Source organism: Heliconius melpomene, chromosome 19 (genome assembly GCF_056956725.1).
Source record: "Heliconius melpomene rosina isolate 202511_hmr_F chromosome 19, ASM5695672v1, whole genome shotgun sequence".
NCBI classification, from domain to species: Eukaryota; Metazoa; Arthropoda; class Insecta; order Lepidoptera; family Nymphalidae; genus Heliconius; species Heliconius melpomene.
Window position 1 is genome coordinate 2,834,652 of NC_140407.1, and position 26,630 is coordinate 2,861,281.

A 26,630-nucleotide genomic window follows, 5' to 3' on the forward strand; every position below is an offset into this window, starting at 1 on the left:
ATTAATTTATAATTTAAAAATGAAAAACTTATTAGATAGTAAAAGTACCTACATATATATTGTATAATTATATTTTCGAATCTAATTAATACCAATCTAAATTAAATAATATGAACGAGATTCGTCATAGTAGAGCATTCACAACGAGACACACATTGGTGTTTTCTAGATCTACCTAGATGTCGGCCATGTTCCGCTATTAGTGTAATGGACGGTCCCAATAATTGACCAGCTACGACGAGTGTTGAAGTGTGATAGATACTAAAACAGTGGTTGTGAAACAATGGAATTTACAAGTTTGCGTATTATTAATATTTTTAATGATTTAAAAAAACATATATTTTTTTTAAAACATTTTTTTTTATAAGATAGATGTTTTGTCAATTCTTGTTACAGGAGATTAAAATATAAAAACCGAGAGTTAGAAAGGCAAGTGAAACAGTACTTAATGCAAAAATAATGATCTCAAAAAAAAATCATAATTCTTCATTATAATCTAACCTATATTTTGACCAAGTTGAAAAAATTGCGTATTTCTTCTTAGTGTAATTATAATATAACAAGATAAATAAACACCCAAAATACTTAAAGCAAACTCAAATACTTAATCAGACTTATTTTTTTACTATAAAAGTTTTTACAAAAAATAAACATTTAAAACACTGATACAAAACGCCAAATACCCACAAAACCCCCAAAGTTGCACAAAGGGCTCCCCACCCCTGCCCCGCAACGTGCACGGGCGGGTCACGTGCGACCGGAGCACGCTTCATCACTCGCAATGCATTATAATCGGACAACAATTTACTCGTCGACATTCAAGGCGATGCAGCTATAGCGCTATCTCCGCGGAATAAAGTGCGTAGAATATTTACAACTGAGTGTTGTGTTCGGATTCCTTCGGACATACTATGTGGTTGTAAAATAATATTATGCTCGTTCAGGTAAATATTTAAAATCAATGTTGTAAGTGTTGTATAAAATTACATGTTATTTTTTATAAAATTCCAAGTTTTGTATGGATAGTACAAAAATAAGCAGTTAAAATAATACTATTAGTATTCCTATCATTTCGTCATAGGATCTTATGATCTTTAATAAAAATCTCTTTTATCCTCTAACTTATCTTGTATTGGTTGTATCAGAATATTTACTTTTGATTAAGTATGCATATTAATTTTAGTATTTCCTTCAATAATCATTGTAATCGAATAATTGATAACAATTAGGTATATCAATTTATATTTATTTTTCATTATAATACATAGATATAAATCAAAACAGTTGTAAATATAAACGAATAATTAATATGCATTAATGCAACACTGCACTGCAATGTACGTGAGATATAATATGAACAAACATATTACAAAGACTATTTTTATATTATGAATTGCAAATTTCATGCAATAACAAGCTCATTTAATGACGTGAATAGTCGTATGTCTTCAACAAAGCTTGGGCAATACTTGTTAAAGTATAACGACGTCGCCAATGAGAACAGTCTTGAAAACGTCCTTGTAGCTTACGAGGACGAACTTGCCAAGTTTGTAGTTTTGTCTCTTTCATATGTAAAATAATATATTACTTGTAAGTCACTTTAGTCTAATACTACTTTAATAGAAATCTTAAATTACATTTAACTTATTAATTTATTATTTATACATTTAAGACACATAGAACTACTGTATAATTTTACTATAACTAATGTTATCTTTCATCAGTGTCATTATAATAGTTTGTTTGTATGTCTGACTGTTTTAAAAACATTGAAAAAAAAACATCATAAAGCTTTAAATTTATTTTTTCATTAATTTCTATCACTTTTAATCTTAAGTTATATATAGAGTGCTATTATAAATATAATTATTAAAGCTTCAAACCCGAATATAAATTTAAAACAATCAAACGGGTAAAACTTCATAAACAGGCACCAGTACCCGTCAATAATGTTGCATTTACTTACGTCATGGTCAGAATATTTAAATATATCAAAATAAACATGTACATCGAAAATATATTGTATTCTAATCAGAGTCGCGTCAAGCGACAATTTTGGGCTTATGGTAAATGGTAGTCGTTCACCGTATAATTTAATTTTGTTTATACTGCGAACTGGTGGAAAATATCCTTTTTTTGTATTTATATGAAATAAAACTATTTTAAATAATGTGTAAAATAACTTATTACAAATTAGAATGGAAATAAAATTAATAAAAGTTGAAAATGTACGAGGCCATCCATGAACACGAAGGCACAAGCGTGGGACTGTAAAAACAACATGTTGTGGTCCAGTTCCCACTCCAGTAAGTAAATGAAATATTTAATATTTTTATTTCCTCGCCCTGGTTTTAGTGAAATCATATTTATATAAAAAAGAAATAACATGAAGTAACGTATGAAAATGAATGTCAGTGGGCTAGTTTTAGACAATCAATGAAGCTGCTTCATGAAAATTATTGTGTAATCGTTTTCGTCATAAGAAACATCTCTAAGACATTAAGTACGTCTCCTATAAATGGCCAGGATACAAACCTAGATATTTAAAGTTGAGTCATCTCGACCTATACGTTCTAAGTAGTTTATTTGCGCAGTTGGAAAAACTATACCAACTAAAGCAATGTTAAAATGATGACATCATCATAATAAAGTATTTTAAAGATATTTTCTTTTATTTTTATTTTTCACTTTCACGCTGTATCCCGCACACATAGAAGGGCAGACAGTGTGAAACTGGGAACCTAATGTTAAGACACTCCGTTCCCATTGAGTCAGTGCCGTTCTCCATTTTCTATAATTCTGGAGACATTGAATGTTGAATTCCGCCACTCAATGCCGCGTTTTGCCTCGTTACCAGAGCAAGGAAATGAAAATATTAAATGTTTAACTTACTCAAATGGGAATCGAACCCACAACCAGTCGCCAGTTGCTTGTACCCCTGAGTCACGACTACATTAATATCAAATTGAATTAAAAACTTCTATTATAAATATATATTTTTATTTATATTAATTACTTAATTTGAATATGGTATTTTCAACAGACCTGCGTTTTATTTCTTTATCTAGTAAGTCTATCGACAACCTATTAATGAGACCTTGTGTTCTATATACGTTATACGTCCGTCCGTCGTTTACACTCGTCTTACTCGCAACTGAAGTAAACTTCGCTTTGCCCATCTAATGTGTAGTAGGTAATGATTATACTATTAGTAAGGCCATAAATACTCTCACAAACAGGCTGTTTACTTACTTATAAGAATTGCTTTTCTATGAACATAAATTATTTTTTAACAAAAAACAAACCGAGGCCAGTATTCCGCATATGGCAGGCAGGCAGATGGAACTTGGTGTTAGGACACTACGTTTCCCACTTTCCGCCAGGTAAGTATTGCGTGTTGAGTGCCGGAGCTCAACGAAGCTTCTTGCCTATACATTAATTTGTTTATATTTGGATATTTTTATAAACAACTAATATAAACGTTACAAATACATCATTTAGCAACCTACAATCTATGAAGAAAGACGTCACTGAAACATTAATAGTCTATTGTTTTTCTTATTACTTGACTATAAACCTCAAGTTTAGCTGAAACCACGTATACAAGGCCGAGGTCACTAGACACTCGGTAAAGCTTGAAAGGCTACCATTTCGTAACATGAATGCAGAAGTCTTGAATCTTTGAAAGAACTTTGTTTTTCTTCATACATTTCTTTTGTGTACCCCACATCAAAAAATCAATTAAATTTTACTGTTGTTTACAAAATTAAGACATAAGGAAAAGGGAAAGTAGGGCAAATAACTAAAAAATATATAATTTAAGATTTAGTTTAATTACCTTTGATAACCCGAGCATATTTTCAATTATACGAAAGTATACAAAGAAACAGTTTAGCGCGTTATCAGTTTGTCGAGGTTACAGAATGTTATCTTATCAGTGGTAAAATAAAATATTACCGTATTCTATATTTATTATGTCTTTCTATTGTTTCAATCTATTTATAAAGAATATATGTACATATACGTATATAGGAAGCAATAAATATAAACAGAATCTTATTATAAACTACTTTTCTATATTCCTTGGGTATACGTACTTATAGAGACGTATAGATATAGATAATATACTTTCAAATATCCGTCATAGCGCAGAGGCAGAAGGGTGCTACTACTGTAAAGCAACGGTTGTGGGTTCGATCAATCTTTCGAGGAAATAAATTATTTATTAAAATTTTCGTTTCTTCACTTTGGTACCAAACCCGAGGTTGAGTTTCGTCAGTGTTTTACAATGTTCCCTCTGCCTGCCTCTGCTGTGTACGGGATACAGCGTGAAGCTGATTTGATTTGTTTTTTTTTACTTTCAAATATTTGGAAATATTATACAGAATAATAAAGTGAGGCCCTCGTGGCGTGATGGTTGTGGGTTCGATCCCCACTCTAGGAAGTGAAATATTTATTTACGTTTATATTTCCATTTCTTCGCTCTGGTGTCGAGGCAAAGTGCTGCGTTGAGTTCTGCCCCTCAACACGCAATGCCTCCAAAATTCGGCAGAAAGTGGGGAACAGAGTGTCATAACACTAGGTTCCATCTGCCTACCCTGCTATGAGCAGGATACAGCGTGAAGCTGTTTTTTTCTTAAATAAGTGAATTAGATAGATTACTTTGTAAATTGTGTGATATATCTATATATATAAAAGGACTTGTCCTCACTGACTGAGGTAAGACGCACGCACAGCCGTAACCGCTGTGCGTAGAAACGTGAAATTTGGACAAAAGTTTACTTTCGTAATCTGGACATCCACTAAGAAGGGATTTTGAAAAATTTTAACCCTAAAGGGGTGAAATAGGGGTTCAAAGTTTGTATGGAAAAAAATTTAAATCGGCACCGAATTTTGTAAAATTTGAAATTTAGATTTTTAAAAGTATTTAATTGAATACGTGTTTCATCGTTTTCTAGAATTCACCCCCTAAGGATGCAAATAAGGGGTTGAAAGTTTGTATGGGAAAATTCTCAAATCGCCGATTTTTAAAAAAAATGATATTTAGACTCTTAAAAATATTTCATTGAACACATGTTTCATGGGTTATTAGAATTCACCCTTAAATACGCAAGCGTAGCTGCGCGCGTCCGCTAGTCTAATATATAAACTAATTCTTGTTACAGTATAACAACACAGCAAGTAAGATAGGGCCTACGTGTTGTATTAGCATTATCTCCATTATCACCTAGGATAGAGTATATTGATTATTGTAATCACCAACAATTATACATGTTTACATTAAATAGAGTCATTTAGTTGTTTACTATACTGGATGACTGGATGGAAGTAAAGAATTATTCTCATAACCACTTGCTAGGCAAAAGAGAAATAAAAGTATTTAATGTATTAGTGCAAATGATTTCAGTGGATAAAAAAAACTTTACAAAAATAATAACTTTATAAAAAAAATATCATACAATTACAACAACGTCTAATGGCAATGTAACCAAAATAATGCAATGATTAATTCTCCAAATATTAAACAAACGAAATAAGTAATGTACAGCTCGTAACAACCTCAGGCATAGTCTACTAACAAATGTACGATAAAATATATTAAATTATAGACATAAAATTTTATTATTATAACAGTTATTTATTCACATTTAACTGTTCTGTATTAATAATAAACTCCAAAAGAAAATCTTAAATAAAATAAAGAAATACAATAACATAATTCCACACGCACATTAGATTATTAACCTCACCTACCCCGTTAGAATATAAAACGACTGGTTTAAGTGGGACTATATTATATTTGCCGCGGCGATAAGGGTAAAATGGGCTGTATGTATGTATATGTAATATAAAAGTTTAACAAACCTCATGACATTGCCACCAGCAGTTGTAGAGGACAAATATTTGCGTCGGAATTACTATGTAGGTATAGGGTATTACATAAATAATGCGTTATTATTTTCTGTAACTTGCATATGATAACTGTAATGGATAAGTAAATTTTCTAAATATTAATATTATATTAATATTATTTTAAGAGCAATGGAATGTTTATCAAACCTATTTTAATACATCTACGAGTATATTAATATTATAAAGCGACAGATCTTGTTTGGTGTATGTAAGAACATATTAACTTAATAAATTGTAGCATTTATTTAAGATACAAACAATAGTATAGCAAATATCTGTCGACGTGTTAGATAAATAATTATTATTTATTTTAATTTTGATTTTATTTTTTAGCCCAAAGAAATCGATTTGTTCAAGGCGGATTAATAATAATCGATTAGAGCGATTCATTATAATTTGATATCGAGTTTTTAATATATTATAATAGAAACAATAACAAAAGTGGGCAGCAGTGGACGACCGATTAAAATATAATTATTAGAACAGCTCTACATTATCAGACAATCAATGTCTGATAATTGTATTTTTATGCAAATTTTAGCTATTAACAGGATAAGAACTTTGTATTTTTTTTATCGTTCACGTCTTAAGATTAATATATGTATTAAAGATTAAACTATTAAAAGAGTAGTTAGTAGTAGTTAGTAGTAGAAGGAACCTGGGAACTCAGTGTTAAGACATTCTCTATTACCTTTAAACCGTTCCGTTTTCCGCCGAATTCTCGAGGTATTGCTTGTCGAGTGGCAGAGTTCTACGCCACGCTTTGCGTCGTTATAAGAGTGAATAAATGAAAGTACTAAATGTTTCATTATCCCTTGCTGTGATGATTGATATGTCGTACTCCTTTCTAAGGAAGTGGACAGCAAATAGATGTTACTGCTGTCTTAATCTTAGAATGCAACATTACTTAAGTTATTCTTAGAAAATGGACGTAAAGGGGAGAACGGAGTGTTGTAACACTACTACTATATTTATTAGAGTAAACATAGGCATAAAAACTATCAATTATGGCAACAATATTCCTTACCTTTCCATTATTACTGATAAATCACGATTCAATAAAAGAGTCACGTAATTTGTGTACGTGTTAGTGATAGTCATTTTATTCTTAGCATTTAGTACAAGATTTGGGGAATTTAAAAAACAAAAACAGCAGTATAAATATTTTTATTTTTTTTAATTTTAAGGCCGTCGTGGCCCAGTGCCGCAAGGGTGTTACTGTTACGCGACAGTCGTGGGTTCGATTCTCATTCAAGAGAATTAATTATGAACAGAATTAATAATTACTTATTAGTATTTTCCTTGCTTCGCTCTGGCACCGAGGCAAACAGCCGGCGTTGAATTTTGCCACTCAACACGCCACTCGAAAAATTGGGCCAAACGTGCTATGGCCCCTGCTGAGTGCGGGATACAACGTGAAGCTGTTTTTTTTATATCATCAATTTTATTACAATTTTTTCATATACCTAATGTAATTTTTATATACGGTGGTTTCACAACAAAGGAAAATAAAAGTAGCATATAAAAAACATTATGTAGCTAGTATTTCTGTAAAGATATTCAGAAAACGCGGCGATCGCGTGTTTGCGTATAATTTTAGAAATATGACCACTCAAATATCGAGACTGTTTAATGCTTAAGTTAACCCTCTTCACGCTTTGACATTAAAAACAAAACGCTTACTTGCTACAGATAAAGTATGTACGTTTTACAGATAAGCGGAATTTACATTGTGTTATCATAAATTGATATAATGAAAAAATATATATTTTATTAATATATTTTTATAGGCGGGGGGAACCTTTAGGAGACGTTGAATAGCAAAACTTAATGTGTCTTGTTTGTTACCAGAGTGTCAAAAGGAAAATATAAACTAAAACATTCCTCCTAGAGGGAATCGCAACCCGGTGTCGCCAGTTCACAATCACACGTTTAAAAAATATATTTCAAATAAATTCACAAAAAAAAGCCTAAAAAGTTATAATGAATGGCAATATTCGCAAAACATTTGGCAGTACGACCGAGTTTCACTTGCTATTAGGAAAGCGGTAAAAAAAGTGAAAGTGTGCAAGCGAGATGCAAACAATCTCCGACATCTGCTAAACAAGGACAGCCTGACCTCACGTGGTGACGTCAGATATAGCTATATTTATATAAACATATCATATTATAATAATTAAATCTTTATACAATTTTGAGAGTAAAAAATTTGTATTAATAAATGTAGTATAGTGTAATGTAATAAATTCAAATTTCGTATTTTCAAATTAAAAAGAATATTTTATTGTTTCCAGAGTACTAAATCCTTCCAATAAACAAGGAATATGAAAATGAAATAACTACTAACTTAAACTCATATTGGCTTTGCCAGATTTTATCTTGGTGAAAAGCAAGATTATTAAACATTTTATGTACCAGAGCAGAAATGTTTTGTCAAAAGCGGAACTAAAAATTAAGATGATGAAGATATACTTTCAAATTCACACTTTGAGCAGGAGCAGGTTAAGCAAGAGTTAACTTATGGTACCACAACTTAACGGTCCCACACTTCCTATCCATATTTTGCTTGCTGTTCAGCAGATTCAGGAAATTAAATAATGCCAATGTGGCCTCATATTTGTCTGATAAGTACAATGACTTTATCCTACAGTTTACAAAGTAATATAATACCTGATAAGACCATGTTAATAATAGTTATAGGTACCTATTATATACAATTTATAGCAATTCATATTACAAGTAAGCTCTGTGAAATACTGTTTAACCTTGCCTCTTACTTTCTGCAGCATCATTATAAAGTGCAGTCTATGCACCCTTCAGACAACTTATTATTAAAATATTTGTTTTCTTTAAAATTATGAGACATTGAGAGAAAATCTATTTATTCGTCTTTATTCTTTACATTAACTACTGGACGGATTCAAATTAAACTTTTTTTGTTATATAGCAATAAGTCTAGGCAACATATAGGCTACAGTTTATTTTGAAAATCTCGATACCTGATGTGGAATCTTAACAGCCTGTTTAAACTATAAGAGAAATAAATATACTGCCTAGGGGAAAATTGAACACCATGACAAACAATTTCCATCAACATAACTGTCATATATGAAGTAATAAATTGTCAAAGATTGTTATGTAGATTAAAATTTAGAAGGCACTTATTTGCTTTGTTAAATAATAAAGTGAATTCATGTGGTAAGCTGGATTTATGTATGACAAGTTTAGTACATGTTAGGCTACGTAGCTAATACAGTTATTGTGAACTCTGTGTTTTATTTACGTTACCTATACAATAATAGAAAATATTATAGGTCTAAATATATATATAGGTCTGGAGCAGCTGATATGGAACTCCAACAGCCCAGCTAAACCTTAAGAGATATGAATATAATGGCTTAGGAATAGTTGTTCTGCATGGTCAATATTGAATGAAATGAGGTTATTATGACCTAATATTTTAAAATAAGATAAGCTAGTACCTACACGCGATATCCATGAATAACCATGTAGTTCAAGCGAGCGCTTTAAAAATTAAAGTTATTGTAGACAAGGTGCTTATACAAGCAGATGTTTTTAATGTTTTTAAATACAAAATAATTATCCTTGATCTTTATCTGATGATAAATAGAATTGTGACACAGATATAAAAGGTTATAGAAACCAGCTTTGTTAGTATTAATGACATTTTTATAGCTTCATGATGTACCCCTCATGAGACAAGGTAAGCAGAGTAGGGAAGCCTAATAATCATAGATTTTTGATGAATATTGATGTTAGAAGATATATATTTTTTTTACTTTGGATATTTATGAAACATCAATATCAATATTGGGCAGTCCTAAAGCAATGGAATGAAAATGGTGAGGCCCTCCACTCCTCATATTCCCCATGGCAGAACTAAATGCTGCACTTTGTTTTGTTACCAAGTGAGAAAGTAAAAATTATACAACCATCGTATTTACAGTCAGACACTGCATCACAATGGCCTAAGTAAAAAAAAAACATATACAATACAAAAATTAAAATAACAAATAATTAACTGAATATTTCTCATAAATTATAATTCACCACAATGTTTTTCTTCTCAAAGAAGTAAAACAATGGACAGAATAAAATTTACATTTTTTTAAGAACGAGAACGTAAATACCTAATAATAGACCCTATTTGCATATCAAAATAATAACATGTCGAAGATTTAAGCAAAAACAATCGTGTTAATGCCTTCAAAGATACAAATGATTTGTTTAACTAGCTGTGAACATTAAAGTACAAACATATTCAATGTTCTCCAAACACACTTTAGTAAAGTTGGGAAATATTTATGTAGAGCGCCTAACGACAGAATTAATTTGTATAAAATGTTTATATTTATGTACTTTTGTTAATGACGTAAGAAAGTCCGTTGGAAAAACCAAAACCGTTCATCGTATTAAATATAAACGATAGTAAAACGATTTCATTGGAACATACTAGTAGGTAGAAGGAAAACAGTAACAATTTGTGTGCATGCAACAAAGACTTTCAACTGTAAGATCATCAACGTAACCAGCTGCACAGTTATTTCGAGGTAACATCACGGACAATTCTCCAATATCTTTATAAAGGTCACATAATAAAAGAAACGGATCAAAGAACACAACAACTGGAGCAATTGTTTTGACGTACGTACCTTTGGTTTGTAGAACCATTTTCTGAGAGACTCCATTGGACCACTTTTGTATAACAGCCTCATATGAACAGATCACAGCACGGTCACACACATTATAAAACAAATGTAGCACCGAAAATCACCACGCAGACGCAAATTGAAACAGTATTTTGCAAATATTTACGTCAAAAAAACACAAAAAGCGGACATGTTTCACAAATCGCGTTCACGTTTGAGAATGATGAACGGAATGATCGAGCAATTCATACTACGCACGTCACGCAACTTTTCCATTCATACGTAAAGTGAACGCCGACCTGTGTGTTCGGATACTCGTTACAATTAAAGAATGAACATTTTTTGCTAAAAACTTATTGAATACATGATATTTTTAATAGTATGTACAATGTAATAATTACTTATATTTTAAAACATTATATAAAATATATGTTTTTATATTCATGTTTAAAATAATAAGTAAGTAATACAACTATCAATACTAGATTTAATTATTTTCAATGCAAAAATAAAACGTCAAGAGGCACAGATAAAAAATTTATTCTAAGCTTTCTCGGCAGAATTTAAATATTTTATGAACTTTTGTTTTAGGCGGTAAGATGATTTATTGAAATAAAAAATACATATTTTTATTTAGTAACAATTTTCAATTAAATTAGGAATAACTTCACGCTGTATCACGAACACAGCAGGGTAGGTAGAGGGACCTAGACACTGCGTTCCTCACTTTCTGCCGAATTCTGGAGGCATTGCGTGTTCAGTGGGCTCAACGCCACGCTTTGCAGAATTAATTATGAATTTTTTTGTTCAGCTCAGGGTGTGAAGATGAAAAAGTGCTAGGTCAAGGTGGAAAGTGTACTAGTGTAGTAACACTCCATAACCCGCCATAATAAAAGAAGTGAACTGAATACTTCGTTCCTCTCACTCTCTACCATTAAATTCCGCTCGAGTGCGAGACAAAGTGTAATGAATAGCGGGTTCCGTTTTTCTTATAGCGGGAAATTGAAAACTATTCATCACCCCAACAGAAATCGAACTAACAATAAAAAAAAACAAAACAAAATCTACTTATTTTAATTTATTTTGGAAGACTTACACTTGAGGCTTATAATTGAGATAAAATACAAGCTAGGTACTATCTGTAGTGAAAGGCTTTTAGATCAAAGGATATTTCAGCCAAATGGCGCAGATATCGTAGCGAATATTGTTTGTTTGGATTACATTACATAAAAACCATTGAAATAACGAGGACCTTACCCGACGGTGTTTTGTTACAACTTCCTTAGAATAATAAATGTGTCAAATACTTATGGTTGTTATATTTATATTATAGTTTTTAAATATTTTCTTTTTTTATTATTTTAATTACATTTTGCCTAAATATGCATATGCCTATGCCTATGAGATATATTTATGTAGTAATAGTATAGTGGTATAGTGTAGGACAGCTTCTGAAACGCGACTATACGAAAGTTCAATTCTCACTCGGGGGAATAAATTGTTATCTTCATTTTCATTGCTCTATTAAGTAATAATACAAATTTCCGCCACTTAACATGTAATGTCTCGAACATTCCTCGAACGTGCCTTACGCTATGATTCTTATTTATGCGAGATCGTGATTATTATTTATTATGGTTTTCATTTCTTTGCACTAGTAATAAGACACAAAAAGTGCGGCGTTGAGTTTCGCGACTTAACAAGAAACGGAGCGGCTTATAAAATAGTTAATTACAGATATCGATTTACTTCGAGCAGACTTAAAAAGTTTTTAAAAACCGATTAAAGTTCTTTGTGTCAAAGGGCTTGAAAAATATAACAATAACAATGTGGCGCCGCGAGTTAATTCGGTAAGAGTATTCAGGCGTTCATTGTAATTAAGAGAAACTTTGAAAAATATTTTAAAAATGGTTTCTTTATAAATATGAAATAAAAAATATATTATATTTTGTCTGGTACATACATTTGTATGGATTTTTAAAAATACATATGGCTCGGGGGCACAAGGGTGTGACTACAGTCACAACGCGATGATTGTTGGTTCGATGCCTATTCGAGGGGACAGCAACTTGACCTTATGTTCCCTCTGTCCACCCTGCTGCAGCGGGATATTCGGTGAAGCTGATTTATTTATTTATTTTTTAAATGTTTTAAAGTTTCAGTACCATCGAACTCTAGGAATAAATATTGTCATAATTATCTAATTAATCTAATAACAAGATTCTATCATCAATGGCTAATTATACAATGTAATAATTAAAAGCCCCTTTCACTCTCTCTCTCATTATCCAATGATTATAGAGTCACAACAGAGATGTATAATCATAACGTAAGATTCTGATTGATAAAGTGACATTATTTTCGTTATAATATTTTTAATGTTTATTTATTTACTTACTAGTGAGGCGCTTGCGGCTTCGCCTGTTGTACTGATTATTTTCTAGCAATATTTTCACATGCAATAAGTAATAATTTTATTTCAGAACCGATTTAAATAAAATTAGCATTAAATGTTAAGGGGAGTTTAACAAAATACAATAGTGAAAACAGTTTTTTATATCGATTTAGCCGTTTCTGAGATGAGTGTGCACAAACGCACAGACAAGCAATTAAAAGATTATAGTTGTGTTAGGATTGGTACATGCACTCAAAAATTAATTTTGTCACAAATTTTCCATGTATGAGTCATTCATGGCGTGTGACTAAGTGGCGTAACTTAACGCCGTGGAGTGTTTTCTTACCAGAGTGAGGAAATATTTAATTCCTCCGCGTAGAAACCGAATCTATAACTATCACATTCAAGGTTGAATTAAACTTGCAATGTAAAAAATAGAAAGCAAATGGAAAAGTGAGTGTCTTGACACTAGCTTTTTTCCTCGTCTCCGTAAATGCGGAAAATGGGTACAGATAAAGAACTAATGACCAAGTAAAACTTTTATTTAACACACACAGCCGTAGTTTTTTATTTGACACGAGGAGTTTTAAGTGTACCTATAGAGAGAAAAATATTGCCTCCTCTAAATCGTTTCGTTTTCTTTTAAATAAATAATTTACTTTCAATGTTAATATTTTTAAATATTTATTATCTCTGCAGTTCTCTCTTTCTGTAGATCTATTGCCACTTTTTTATTAAAGAAAATAAAAAACGGGAAATAATATTTCGACCTTCGACCTTTTCGACCTTCTCCCCTTTAAACAAAACTTATAGAACGTATGTTCTAACCAAAGATACACTTTTATTTTATTTTTAAAAATATTATTAATGTTTAATATCATTTTATTATGCTCATAAAGAAACGCACATTTCGTTCCGTTGTTAACTATATATGAGAAATATATATTTAATTTTACTTTTAATACCCTAATATAATATATCTCACTGTAATGACTTTTATATCTACTTATATCTATGGATATAAGAGATATAGAACAAATTTCAACAACGCTAATGACATCCGCTGGATTTCCAAGTTTAATATAATATGTTGTTGATATCTATAGGCATAGCACTATATGTAAAGGGAACCCAATGTTCGAGGTATTGCGTGTTGAGTGGTGAAACTCAACATCGCGGTGTTAATAAAAAGTAAAGTAAGTATAAATTAAAAATATATATGTTATTTTAAGAGCCAAATAAATTATTTTCCAAGAACTGTGAAAAATTAGATTAAAAAAAATTTGAATTATTCATTAACTTTGTTTTTATTTATTAATTTGTCCCGCTAATAAATCACACAGTTATGCCAAGAAATACTCTCTCAAAAAGAATATTAAATCCTATCGCTCCATTTGGACGTAGTTAGTTGGCCCTATCAAACTAAAGTTTGGACATTCCCAATTTGTTTAAACATAACATATAAAATTTAAAGCTAATTAGAAATTCAGGAAGAACTAAATTTCATCGAATTGTAACAGAATTCTGCATAAATATGTTAATATTCTCGAATGAAACTAAAAAGTGAGTTAGTTGTATGCTTCACTTTTTAGTATAAATTATTAGTACTGTATATGTACTAATATATATGTATGTAGTATAGATATATTCAGATACATGAATTATGTATATATCATTGCAGGATATTGCTAGTTTTAGGTTTAGAACCTGTTTCTTACTTTAGTGTCTCCAAAATATTTTACCAGAAATCCTTCAACATTGTAATGAACTTCTAGAAAAGTCTGCAAAAAAAGGTTATATAGTATAGTAAATTTATTATTATAAGCATATATTACGATGCAACCAGACAGATTTTAACAGAACGTTAACATACGGAGTTCGAGACTGCGTTATACCTCGTTCTGTTCTACAATAGCTACAAAAGTAGAGCTCATTTCAGAGACGAAATGAACCATTAAATTAAATTCTTCGTAAAATTATATTAATGTGAATAAAACTGCTGAATTACTCCAAAGTATTGCATAATAACGAAATACTATTTAAAATTAACAAAACTTAATTCAAATAAACTTGCACAATTACAAATGCACTATTGTTTGTGTGATGGAAAAAATATTGAAATAAATGCATAGTCTAAAGTTCTAGACAGGTTTTGTGTATCAAAAATATTATTCCAGCTTCATGATGCTTAGCGCAGCTTAAGTTAGGTTAGCAGTCAAGGAAGTGTAGAGTTGAGACATTGCGTGTTGAATGGTGGAACTCAACGCTGCATTTTATCTACCAGAGCGGAGAAATAAAAATAATTTCAAATTTAATTATTCCCCTGAGTGAAAATCGAAACCATAACCATCGCGTTTGCAAATTATATGCCTACGCCGTAGCTGTGCGCTACGACGCTCTCTAAAAAAATCTATTAATTATATATTTTTCTTTTAAACACTTCGAAAACGAGACAATCAAAGAAACAAAGTGTAATGGACGAAATAAAAAAAGAAATATCTAATACCCACATTGTAATATTCAATTTAAAATATAAAAACAATGATAAAACATTAATGAAGACTATTTCTATTAACTATCCTTTAATGAAGACGTGGGTGTGTTTTGAAAAACACTTTGCCCTCACTGTAGCTGGTCCCGATGCGTATAAAAGGCTGGAGATGAGCTACTGGAGTGTAGTCAACTGCCGACCAAAGAACGAACCGGATCTAAAGTTATCAGATCATATTAATATTTAGTATAGAACAAGTGGGATTTGGTTGTGGAGTTTGATCGAAGGTAATGTATACAATTTTCTATATGTAACTTTTTTTTTTATGTCTTATCCCTTTTTATATAATTAATTTAATTTTAGTTTTTTTTTAATCACTGGATATATTTTGTTATGGTTTAATAATTAAAAAAATATTTTTCATAATTTTTTCATGAGGGATTTTCAAATGATTTTTTTTTAATTATTGTTTTATCGTACTAGCATAAAATCGTAATGTTAAGACACTATTTTTTAGACGGTATTTCATTTAATTTAGAGATATTGTGTGTTTGGTGAGATCGGCACTTATTTAATCATTATTTACATAACCCACGCTTAGACAAAAAATAATCTTTATGTCAAAATTATTTTATTTTGACATGTGTTCTTGAGCAAAATAAAGACCTCGTTTAAACGATACTAAAAAATCAATAAAAATAATTTCCCCACTCAATACCTCAAAAATTCGGCAGAAAGTGGGGGACGGAAGTGTTAATGAGGAACGAAATATGTTAAGACTAAGTTCCCTGGATCCCTGAAGCTAAAAAAGCAAATAAAATGTTGAATATTTCATAGTAACTTGACTACTAAGATATAAAAGCATTATAAATTCTCTATACTTCGGACCTCGATAAGAAATAACATTATAGCGAGGAGTGTTGTTTTAAACAGAAGTAGTTCCTTATAAAAAATTTTGAATTTATTTCAGATAAAATAGAAATGGCAATATTACCTCACAATTTTTTTCCCCCTTTCCCCATATTTTGTTAAAAATGCTATTTACTCAGCAAAACGCGGCGTTCAGTTCCGTTATACACGCAATGCCTCCAGTATTCGGTGAAAAATGAGGAACGGAATGTTTTAACACTAGGTTCTCTCTGTCGACCCTGTGTGCAGGATGTAACCCTCGGCCACATTGTAGTGTGACGCTATTAACTCAGCCAAGAAATTATGACACGTGAATACAAAAAAAAAGTAAAAATAATAATTTCGTTTAAAAATGTCTTTAGACAATCTATTTTATAATAAAATCGTAAGTGATCGGTACATGGAAGAATCGAATAAAAAAAAATAATTAGAGGCATTTTACATAATCATAGAAGCGAAAACAAAGTTTTTTATTTTTTCTTCTATTATCTGGTAGACAAACTGTCTCGAAAGTAGGGAAAAGAGTATCTCAACACTTTCCCTACCTTGCTATACGGGAGAAAACATGAAGCTACTTTTTTATGTTATTTTTATAACAAACTAAAACAAATTATATGGTAGTTTAAGGCTAATAGACCATATAAGATACTACGAGTAACAACCAGTTACCTGACATAATATAGCGAGCTTCGAATGGCATATTGCTAAGGTTAGTGAGACGATATTATATGAGATCAGGATTGTATCAACCATTTCAATATGTTAACTTTTATTTTAAAATGTCATATTAAATAAGAATAGTGTAACCTATTAAATAAGTTATTTTTATTATTGAATTACAATAATTTCTTTTTTCTGTGATTATTTTATAAAATGTTAAGTATAATTAATTTACATTGGAGAAAGATTGATGATTAATTAGTAAACTTTTAAGACACTCTTTTCGAGACATTGTGTCTACTAGAGCGGGAAAATAAAAAAAAAACTCATTCCCTCGATTGGAAATCGAATCCGTAACTAATTCTTATATTTATTTTATTAGATATGTAATAATTACATGTGTACGAGTATGTAAATTTAATATATGATTTATTTTTAAAACAACAATAAGAAAGAAATGAAAAGAAATAATATGACAATAAAGGAATTTTGTCCCGTAAATATTACATTGTTAGCCGATATCTAATATAGAATTTTAATATCAACCCCAATTGACGTATTTATAAGACATCATTATAAGATCAAGGTCTTGTTTCATAAGACAGAAGTATTGTTTGAAAAACGCCGCCGTGTAAAATGTTTTTCATATTCAACCCCGGCTCACATGGTTTTTTATAACATTTTATATTATAATTTTTTCACGCTATTTCCCCTTATAGCTTGGTAGTCTGAGGCAACTTAGTGTTAATGCATTCCGTTCCTGAGGTATTTTTAGCTTATATGTTGAAATTAAATCTAATCTAACCCTTCCCGCATTATTCTACACGTAACAGGGTAAGCAGAGGGATATCTAGGTACATAGTGTAAAGCCACTCCGTTCCCATTAAAACATTGCGCCAAACGCAATCTTACGAAAATACGGCAGAGAAGTGTCTTAACACTAGGTGTAGTCATCATCAGAAATCATACAGAACCAATTGAACGATTACCTTTTAATAATATAATTATTAAATCGTTGATCTTCAGATACGTACCTCTAAAAGGGTTATTTCATCAAAAGCCAAGTCTATAATTATAGAACAAGTGAAAGGAGAGAACAAAAACACACTGTATTTTATCAAGAGACTGTTAATGCTCTAATAATAGATTTTTTTTTCTTTAAAGACGATGAAAATCTTTTTATTTTTCACAGTTATCTTATTAACCTGCTCAGTTTATCTATAAATAGCAATATTTATAGATAAACTATTATAAGCTATTACCTATAAATAAATATTAAAATTTATTATATTTTTAACATCTGGATATATATCTACTCTAGAGTTGTTAAGTTTTGTTACTACTATTTTACTACTTGAGCGGATGAATTATTGTTTAATATTATTTACGGAGTGTCTTAAAACTGTGTTCAGAGAGAACCTACTCTGCTGTGTGCGAGATAATGCGTGAAACTGATTAATTTTTTTATTTTAATTTTTAAATAAATTTAAGTAAAACGTGCAAATACTTGAGCGTAGCAGGATTTGAACCCGCGTCTCTTAAGAACCGTAAAAACTATTTATCTTTGCTAAGTGAAATAACACCTTTTTTATTTTATTTAAACTTTAAAAAAAAATCTATTGTTACAGCAATCATGATAACAAACGTGACTATCCTGTTGATTGTCATCACGATGACGTCAGTGGCGACGCAGACCTTCCAGTACTCCAGGGGGTGGACCAACGGCAAGAGGGACGGCCACAAGCGGGAGGAGATCAGCATTGATAAGATCCTCAATCCTTGTCAAATGCAAAAATTGAAGTATTTGTTGGAAGGAAAACCGTTGACTGAACGAGTGAGTGGTATTTTATTTTGTGATTTATTACAAGTACCTATTGTTGTAAAAGTTATGATATTTTTATATGTTGATATTTATTCATTTTAAATATGATAGCAGGTTTTGGTCCTATGTCGTTTGTTTGATTTACTTTCTAATATTCCAAGAATGTTTGAAATTTACAATACAAAAAAAGTATTCGCTTATGAAAATTGTAATTGTTATTGTTAATTTTAGATATTTGAGAGCTCCACTTGTAAGCACCTTATAATTTTTCTATAATAATCATTAAACAGCAGGATAGGAAGAGGAAGTCTAGTGTTAAGACACTCCGTTTCTCATTTTCCGCCTAACTCTGAAGGTATTGCGTGTTAAGTGGCGAAACTCAACTACAACGTAATGATAATATACTTAAATAAATGTTTACTTTCATCGAATGGGGATGGAACCCACAACCAGTCGCGTTTACAAGCACACACTTGCTCCTGCGCCACGACTCTTCCTCCTCTTTCAAATATAAACTTACTAGCGGACGCGCGCAGCTTCGCTTGCGTATTTAAGGGTGAATTCTAATAATAATTCAATGAAATATTTTTAAGTCTAAATTTAAAATTTTATAAAAATCGGTGGCGATTTAAAAAATTTTCCATACAAACTTTCAACCCCTTATTTGCACCCTTAGGGGGTGAATTCTAGAAAACCATGAAACATAGTTCAATTAAATATTTTTAAGAATCTAAATATCAAATTTTATAAAAATCGGTGGCGATTTAAGAATTTTCCCATACAAACTTTCAACCCCTTATTTGCACCCTTAGGGGGTGAATTCTAGAAAACCATGAAACATGTGTTTAATTATATACGTTTAAGAGTCTGAATTTCAAATTTTATAAAAATCGGTGCCGATTTAATTTTTTTTCCATACAAACTTTGGACCCCTATTTCACCCCTTTAGGGTTAAAATTTTTCAAAATCCATTCTTAGTGGATGTCCAGATTACGAAAGTAAACATCTGTCCAAATTTCACGTTTCTACGCACAGCGGATACGGCTGTGCGTGCGTCTTACCTCAGTCAGTGAGGACAAGTCCTTTTATATATATAGATAAATAAAACTATTGTAAATTCCAGCTACTAGCCCCGTGTGATTACATCGAGGATGACACGGAACAACCAAAGCGGTACAAATCGGAGCGCGGTCAGGATCCCTTATACGATGTCTTCCAGTGAACTGAGTTAAAATAATATTTTATTTAACATAAGTTATAATGTCCGCTTTTAGTATTAAGATAAAATAATCGAAAGATTTTCTTCTCTAGTCATTTTGTTATATTTTCGATCGGTTCATAAAATGGCTGGTTTTATGAATTGATTGAGAACAAGCTTACATTTAATATGAATTATATAAATTGTTGAAAATGTTTTTTTTAATTCACTATTCAATTTTTTAATGTTAACTAACAGTTCTATGCATTTTTTAAATGAACTAAGTACCTATTCTTATATTAATAAAAAAAATAATTGATTTTATGAAATATATAATTAATTAAAATTAAAAAAAAACAGTGTATTATAGATGTATATGTATATTATGATATTGAGATTGTTCTACTAAAATAAATTATATAGATTATAGAATCTTGTTATTTACCTTTAGAATTGTTAACAACAATATTGTAATACTGAAAATAAATATTTACTATTGCCAAGTGTTTATGTTTTTTAAGACATAACTCATTTTTATTTTTCTTAGTACTCCTATTATTCCTATTATTCTTAAATAAATTAATACTGCTCTGAAGTGGTCCCATCCCAGCATATATCACATTGTATATAATTTTATTTATAAGCAGCTTAGTATTGCTTGGATCCGGAGGATTAGTTAAAAAAATAAGAGAACCTATGCTACAATGAAGCATCGTTATTAATTTTATCATGATTTTGATATCTTAGATTTTATATTCTTTAAGATTTTCTTTAAGATTTCGTTGTACATTTATTGCATTAAGTATTTTAGTATATTATGTTTTACTTTTTCACAGATTTTTTTTATAATATAAGCTTTTAATGGCATTTATATTTAAGCGCCATCTATTAGTTATATTAGAAACATCTATGTACAATAAATAATAGAGTTTCTTTATACGCCATCTAGCGACAAGTGGCAAACCTATTTAATGCAGCTTTAGGACGCTTGGTGTCACCATATAATATAACAACATAATAATAATAACATTGAAACCTAAAAAAAAACATCTACGGAATAATTTGATAGGTATTCAACATATTCTAACTAACTTGAAAATATCCTATATTGAATCGTAATTTTCCATACAGTGCTTTTATATTGCTTACAGTTACAAAAAAATGTGTTGTTGTACTGTTTAAATAATAAATTAAAATTCCAACGATAGAACAGTAAAAAATTGATCAGATATAATAATAAATGCTTTAATACAATGTAAATAAATTAATCATCTTCATCACAATGTATCACAATACATTGTGAGAAAATCACAATTTTATTCCTTGCTCTATTTCATTTTTTAACAAAAAAACTCTGCACATTATAAAACGAGAATCGAACTCACTATCCACAAAATCTATAAAAGCTCGCAAATATAACACTTTGCCAACCGTCAATACCATATTAATTCACTATTAAATTTATCCTTATTAAAGAGAATGTGAAATATCAGACAACATTTATGGACTTCAACTCATAAAAAAAATTAAGTTTAATATCAAATGTACTGAAAACATTAAAGCTTAATAACTTTCGAAAGCTACAACGTATAACCACCAATAATGACTCTCGTTATTTAATGATAGATGAAGGAAATTACTTTAAGCACATGTTCACCATAACCCTTATTACAATGGAATATGATATAAATTACAATAATTCATTGTTTTTTTTTTAAGTACCTGTGTCTTTTTTTTGCAATTTTCAACTTTATTTATTATATATTTTGGTTTCTTTTTGTATGTAAGACAGTATGGGAGAACAAATTATATGGTAGGATATGAGTTATGATGCAGTAAAATATATAGAGTGAAGTAACTAAGTGCGTTGTCTGAATATTATTTTCGATATTTACGCATTTCATATACTCGCATATATATGCTTATTAAAATGGTTGGAAAAAGCTTATTGTTATATCTGTCCGTTCTCTAATTTTCGCGAATAAAAGCTTTAGAATGATAGGATTAATAAAACATATGTTGAAGCCATTCATGGCGCAAGGGCATAAGCGTGCGACCGTAAAGGTGACAAGTTGTGGATTCGATTCCCACTCGAGGAAACGAAATATTTAATATTTTCAATTAATTTCTCGGCTCTGGTATCGAGGTAAAGAGCGGCGTTGCAACACACAATGCCCAGAATTCTTCGGAAACCGGAGAGCGCAGTGTCTTAACACTCGCTCTGCGTACCCTACCCCTCGCAGGATAGAACAAGAAGAAGCTAAAAAAACGTATTAAAATAAATGCAGAGCTAATTAAATTAGATTTTCGTTTCATTCGTAAATTCTGTTATAGATCCTCATCGTTGAATTTAATAGCCTTTTACCTACTAGGTACATAAATATTAGTACTTTAAAAAAATATATATTTAAAATAATAACTCTATCCAATTGTATTTTACGGGCAATTCATTAATAAGTAGTTTATTATAACGTATTTTTTTATTATATTTTTAACAGAAAGGTTTTTACAGAAATGTAAGCACAGATTTATAGGAAAGTAATAACTATTTGAAATAATTATTATCATTGCCTCTGCCTACCCTGGCTATGTACGGGATAGAGCGTAAAGCCAAAAAAATATATAACGTAGATATCCACGTAATTAAGTAAGTATAGATACAGAGGCAGCGACTCTTTGAAATACGATAAAATACTCTGACTTCACTATTCTGTCGTAGTTACAAGTGCGATGGTTGTCGGTTCGATTTCCACTCAGACAAAAGAGATTATAATATTTAAGTCATACTAGACGTGACTATTAAAACGTCATTAACTTTGAGGTGACGGTGTGAAGGCGCCCTCGTCTTAAGTAAAGACTCGATATCGCTCTGAACTTTCGTGGTCTGTATTAGATTGCTTTAGAGATGGTTGTTGTCGATAGTGAGAATGTGTCTTTTTTATTATATTATTGACTTATTATATATTTTATATTTTTATTGACTTGAAATTGACTTAGTAAAAAAATCTTATAGGCCATTACGCATTTTATACACAGTAAAATATTTTTTTATATACAAAATAAAGTAATTATTTTATTAAAAAAATATATAGAATTAATTATATTAAGCCGACTGTGTAATTTACATTAATTGTAATAAATAGTTTCGTAAAGAGTAAAAACTTTTCCTAATAAGTATCGACAATCGACATCTAAGCGATCCTTGGCCCTAACTCCAAGAAACCCTAAACTCAAATCTGTTTCCCGCCATCACAATCTGTAGGAACCGCGACAGCCAATCAGGGGGCGGAGAGGCGCGGGGGGCGGAGCGGGGGGCGGGGGCGATCCAACTGCGGTCTCTGATTGGTAGAAATTATTAAAAGGAACAGCTACAAAAAACGCTTAACATAAAGCGTACATTCCAATGCCATATTTTTTTTAGAAAGCGATATTGCAGCGTAATTTTTGTATAGATTTGCGTGAGTGAGACCGAAGTATGTTTTGTCTTGCTTTTGAGTTATTTGTGCGAATTTATGCTCATTTAGATTGAGATGATGTGAGATGTACACAATAAGTCAGTCTAAGTCTTTCTATTTCTAAAGATTTAAATCCATCTTCTACATCTTATTAGCGTTTAATTTGTTGTTAATTAATATGATTTTTTCCGTAATGAGATTTACAGCCTTCTTGATGCGGAAGCGTTTGCTCATAAACATGATGGTGGTGAGTTCGATTCCCACTCGCTCTGGTAACAAAGTTACCAGGACGAGTCGAACACACCACCGGAGTTAACTTCCGCCATTCAACACACAATGCCTCGGGAATTTGGCGGAAAATGGAGAACGGAAGTATCTTAATGAGAACGAAGTGAAGCTATGGGAGTCAATGTGAAGTAAAAAAATATAATATAAAAAAGATAACACTAGCATAAATCATACCTTACACTTATTTCTTTTAAACAAGTACCTAGATATAGGTAGGTACATACAGCGACGCCACCACTATAAATTCGCGTTAAATTAATGAAAAACGACCGACAAAAAATACGCGTCGAGATGAAATAAAAAATGATTTATTATAGACGTCACTTAACTTTTTAACGTATTGGACATTAATGACTTTTGATTTTGCTCCGTTTAAACTTTCATTTTAGTTTACTTGTAGACGCGCCCGCTCTAGATGTAGGTAATTTAATTTATTTAAATAAATCTAAGTTTCACGCTGTAACCCGCATGTAGCTGGGTAGGCAGAGGGAGCATAGTGTTAAGACTTTCCGCTCTCTACTTTCCGCCGAACTCTGGTGGGACGTGATGAATAGTGGAACTCAACGCCACGCTTTGCCTCGACACCAGAGCCTTCGTAATATAAAATAATATTTTTTTTATTAATTAAAAAAAATATTAAATTAAATATTAAATTAAATTAAAATATTAAAAAAAAAATTAAAATAATATTTTTTTTATTAATTAAAAAAATATTATTTAATTTCCTAAAGTAGATCGAACTCACAAACTACCTTTAATAATTACTTATAATCGTTTCACATTACTGTGGTACTTATGGCAGAGTATATCTATGCCTATTTTACTCTATTGCGCAATGTAAAGGAGGGTATTGTGTTTATCAGTTTATGAATATATGAACCTACTTATAGGTATACTAATGTGTCAGCCTATGTGTGTACGTCTGTATACATGTACCTACCTATATGTATGAAACATTTATAGATCATACAAACATATGCATATATTTTCCTACAAGAAAATTGAAAAGAGTGACAGAATACAATGTTTTCTCCGCCTACCCAAAATAAAAAAAAATATACCCAGATTACACTTCTACAGCAGCACTATACCTCATAGACAAGTAAATTCACATAAAGTATGCCGCTACGCCATACATAGGTTTGGTTGTGAATTGCGAGCTTTGCAAGAACTACCTATCTATGCGATAGTGTCCCAATTGTTTATACCTCTGATAGTGGATGTATGATAGTGACGCGAGTCTACTTCACTGGCGCTGCACTGATAGCTTGATTCAATCCTGATATTTGTGTCTGCCTATAGCTAAAGCTTTCTGTACTTTATATACGGTTCTATGATATTTTTGTAATATTTGGAAGAGCTTTTTTACGTTTTGTTTTTACCTGTATTTGATGTAATATATATTTGTATGAAATTTTGCATATAAAATTTTGCATTAATAAGTTGTTCAGCTAACATTGCGGAATGGAAGTGTCTTAGCTCTAGGTTCTCAAGCTTCCTCTATTTACCTATACCTAAGTATTATATACTTCAAACGAGAATCGAACTAGTAACCATTACCAACAGCCAAATAGACCCAACTTCACCACGATTACATTAAAAATGTTCCTATAGGCAATAAATACGTTTCTTGCTGCAAATGAAGATAACATTCGCATAACAACACGTCTCGGCTCTACGTAGCGTTGACAAAATAATCTACGTTAACTCGCGTCTAATTCACTGATAATTTGACTTACAATGCTAAAATATAAGGGTTATGGTACATTAACAAACTAAAGAAATATTTTTTTAATAAATTGTTTCAGATAAAGATAACATATGATATAACAATGCCTCCAGAATTCGGCGCAAAATGGGGAGTGGATTGTATTAACACTAGGCTCTGGCTACAGGCTCTACACGCGGGATACAGATGGTAATGGAAGAGGGTCACGTAAAAAGCCTAAATTGAGGAATTTATGAAGAGGTTGATGACATGGACATGGATGAAACGAAAGAGACATGCATTGACCGTAGCGTGTTCTCTCTAGCTACCCTCTTAAAAGAAACCGGCTAACTATGCATAAATATTCGTATCTTTTGATTGCGCCGACTTAAAAGCTTGATTTTTTCTGTGCTTCAAAAAACCATGGCCTTGAATATTTGATGTTAATTTTATCTTGATACCTCCACACAATATCGAGATAAATAGTGTTGATAGACGGACAACACAGCGATCCTATAGGATCTCCGTTTTACCTTTTGAGCTACGGAACCTTAAAAAGTACAAAGATTAAAAAGTTTCTAGTTATAATATTGTATAGAATTTCGTATAATGCATACTCTCCGTAAGGTAGGTGCTCGCGATATGGTGCTCTTCGTGGGCGACGCCGCGACATGTTGACGACTTTATTTAAAATCGTACTTTTATTTATACGAGTATTGCCGATATCAATGCTCCAATAGCTTACATACAACGAGTACCTTTACAAGTCACTTTAAAATAGAATCTTTGCATTGTTGGTGCAAAAGATTGAGATGTTTTCTTTAGTATTGTTTACTATAAAAGTTTCTTATTGTTAGTGATAAGCGATTTACCTAATCACAGGGTTAAATACTATATGGTAATCGACTATTGGCTTGCCTTGGCTATCGTAGCGCAGTGGAATAGCGTTTAACTCTTAATATTATGTTTGTGGCTTCCATTACCATTCAACAACCAATGTCTCCGCTTTGCCAAAGTGGATATTGGAGTGGCCAATTTTCGAACTAGGATCTCTGTTATTTTCATTTGTCACTATTCTATATTGTACCTATTCCAAAGCTTGATATTTATCATTTCAGCTT

At 31.1% G+C, this 26,630-nt stretch overlaps 2 protein-coding genes across 2 annotated transcripts in view; one reads left to right on the plus strand and one right to left on the minus strand.

Moving 5' to 3' along the window:
- Positions 1–10,789, minus strand: part of LOC146528337 (lateral signaling target protein 2 homolog) — a 34,382-nt gene extending 23,593 nt beyond the window's left edge. The window contains exon 1 of the mRNA XM_085202792.1: positions 10,587–10,789. Within this exon, the coding sequence (XP_085058918.1) occupies positions 10,587–10,649 (63 nt within the window). The 5' untranslated portion in view covers positions 10,650–10,789. The remainder of the gene's footprint in view (positions 1–10,586) is intronic.
- A 4,880-nt stretch (positions 10,790–15,669) lies between these two features.
- On the plus strand, positions 15,670–20,358 carry Crz (Corazonin). The gene is made up of 3 exons (XM_085203267.1): positions 15,670–15,756; positions 18,667–18,872; positions 19,984–20,358. Exons 2-3 carry the CDS (start codon positions 18,672–18,674, stop codon positions 20,080–20,082), a joined length of 300 nt encoding a protein of 99 aa, XP_085059393.1. The 5' UTR covers positions 15,670–15,756; positions 18,667–18,671; the 3' UTR covers positions 20,083–20,358.
- The last annotated feature ends 6,272 nt before the right edge of the window (positions 20,359–26,630 follow it).

What these genes read in the sequence shown, in the direction of transcription:
- Crz (XM_085203267.1), top strand. Translation starts at nt 18,672, where the DNA reads ATGATAACAAACGTGACTATCCTGTTGATTGTCATCACGATGACGTCA. An exon ending in GAAAACCGTTGACTGAACGA is followed by an intron (nt 18,873 to 19,983) that starts GTGAGTGGTATT and finishes TGTAAATTCCAG; the next exon opens with CTACTAGCCCCGTGTGATTA.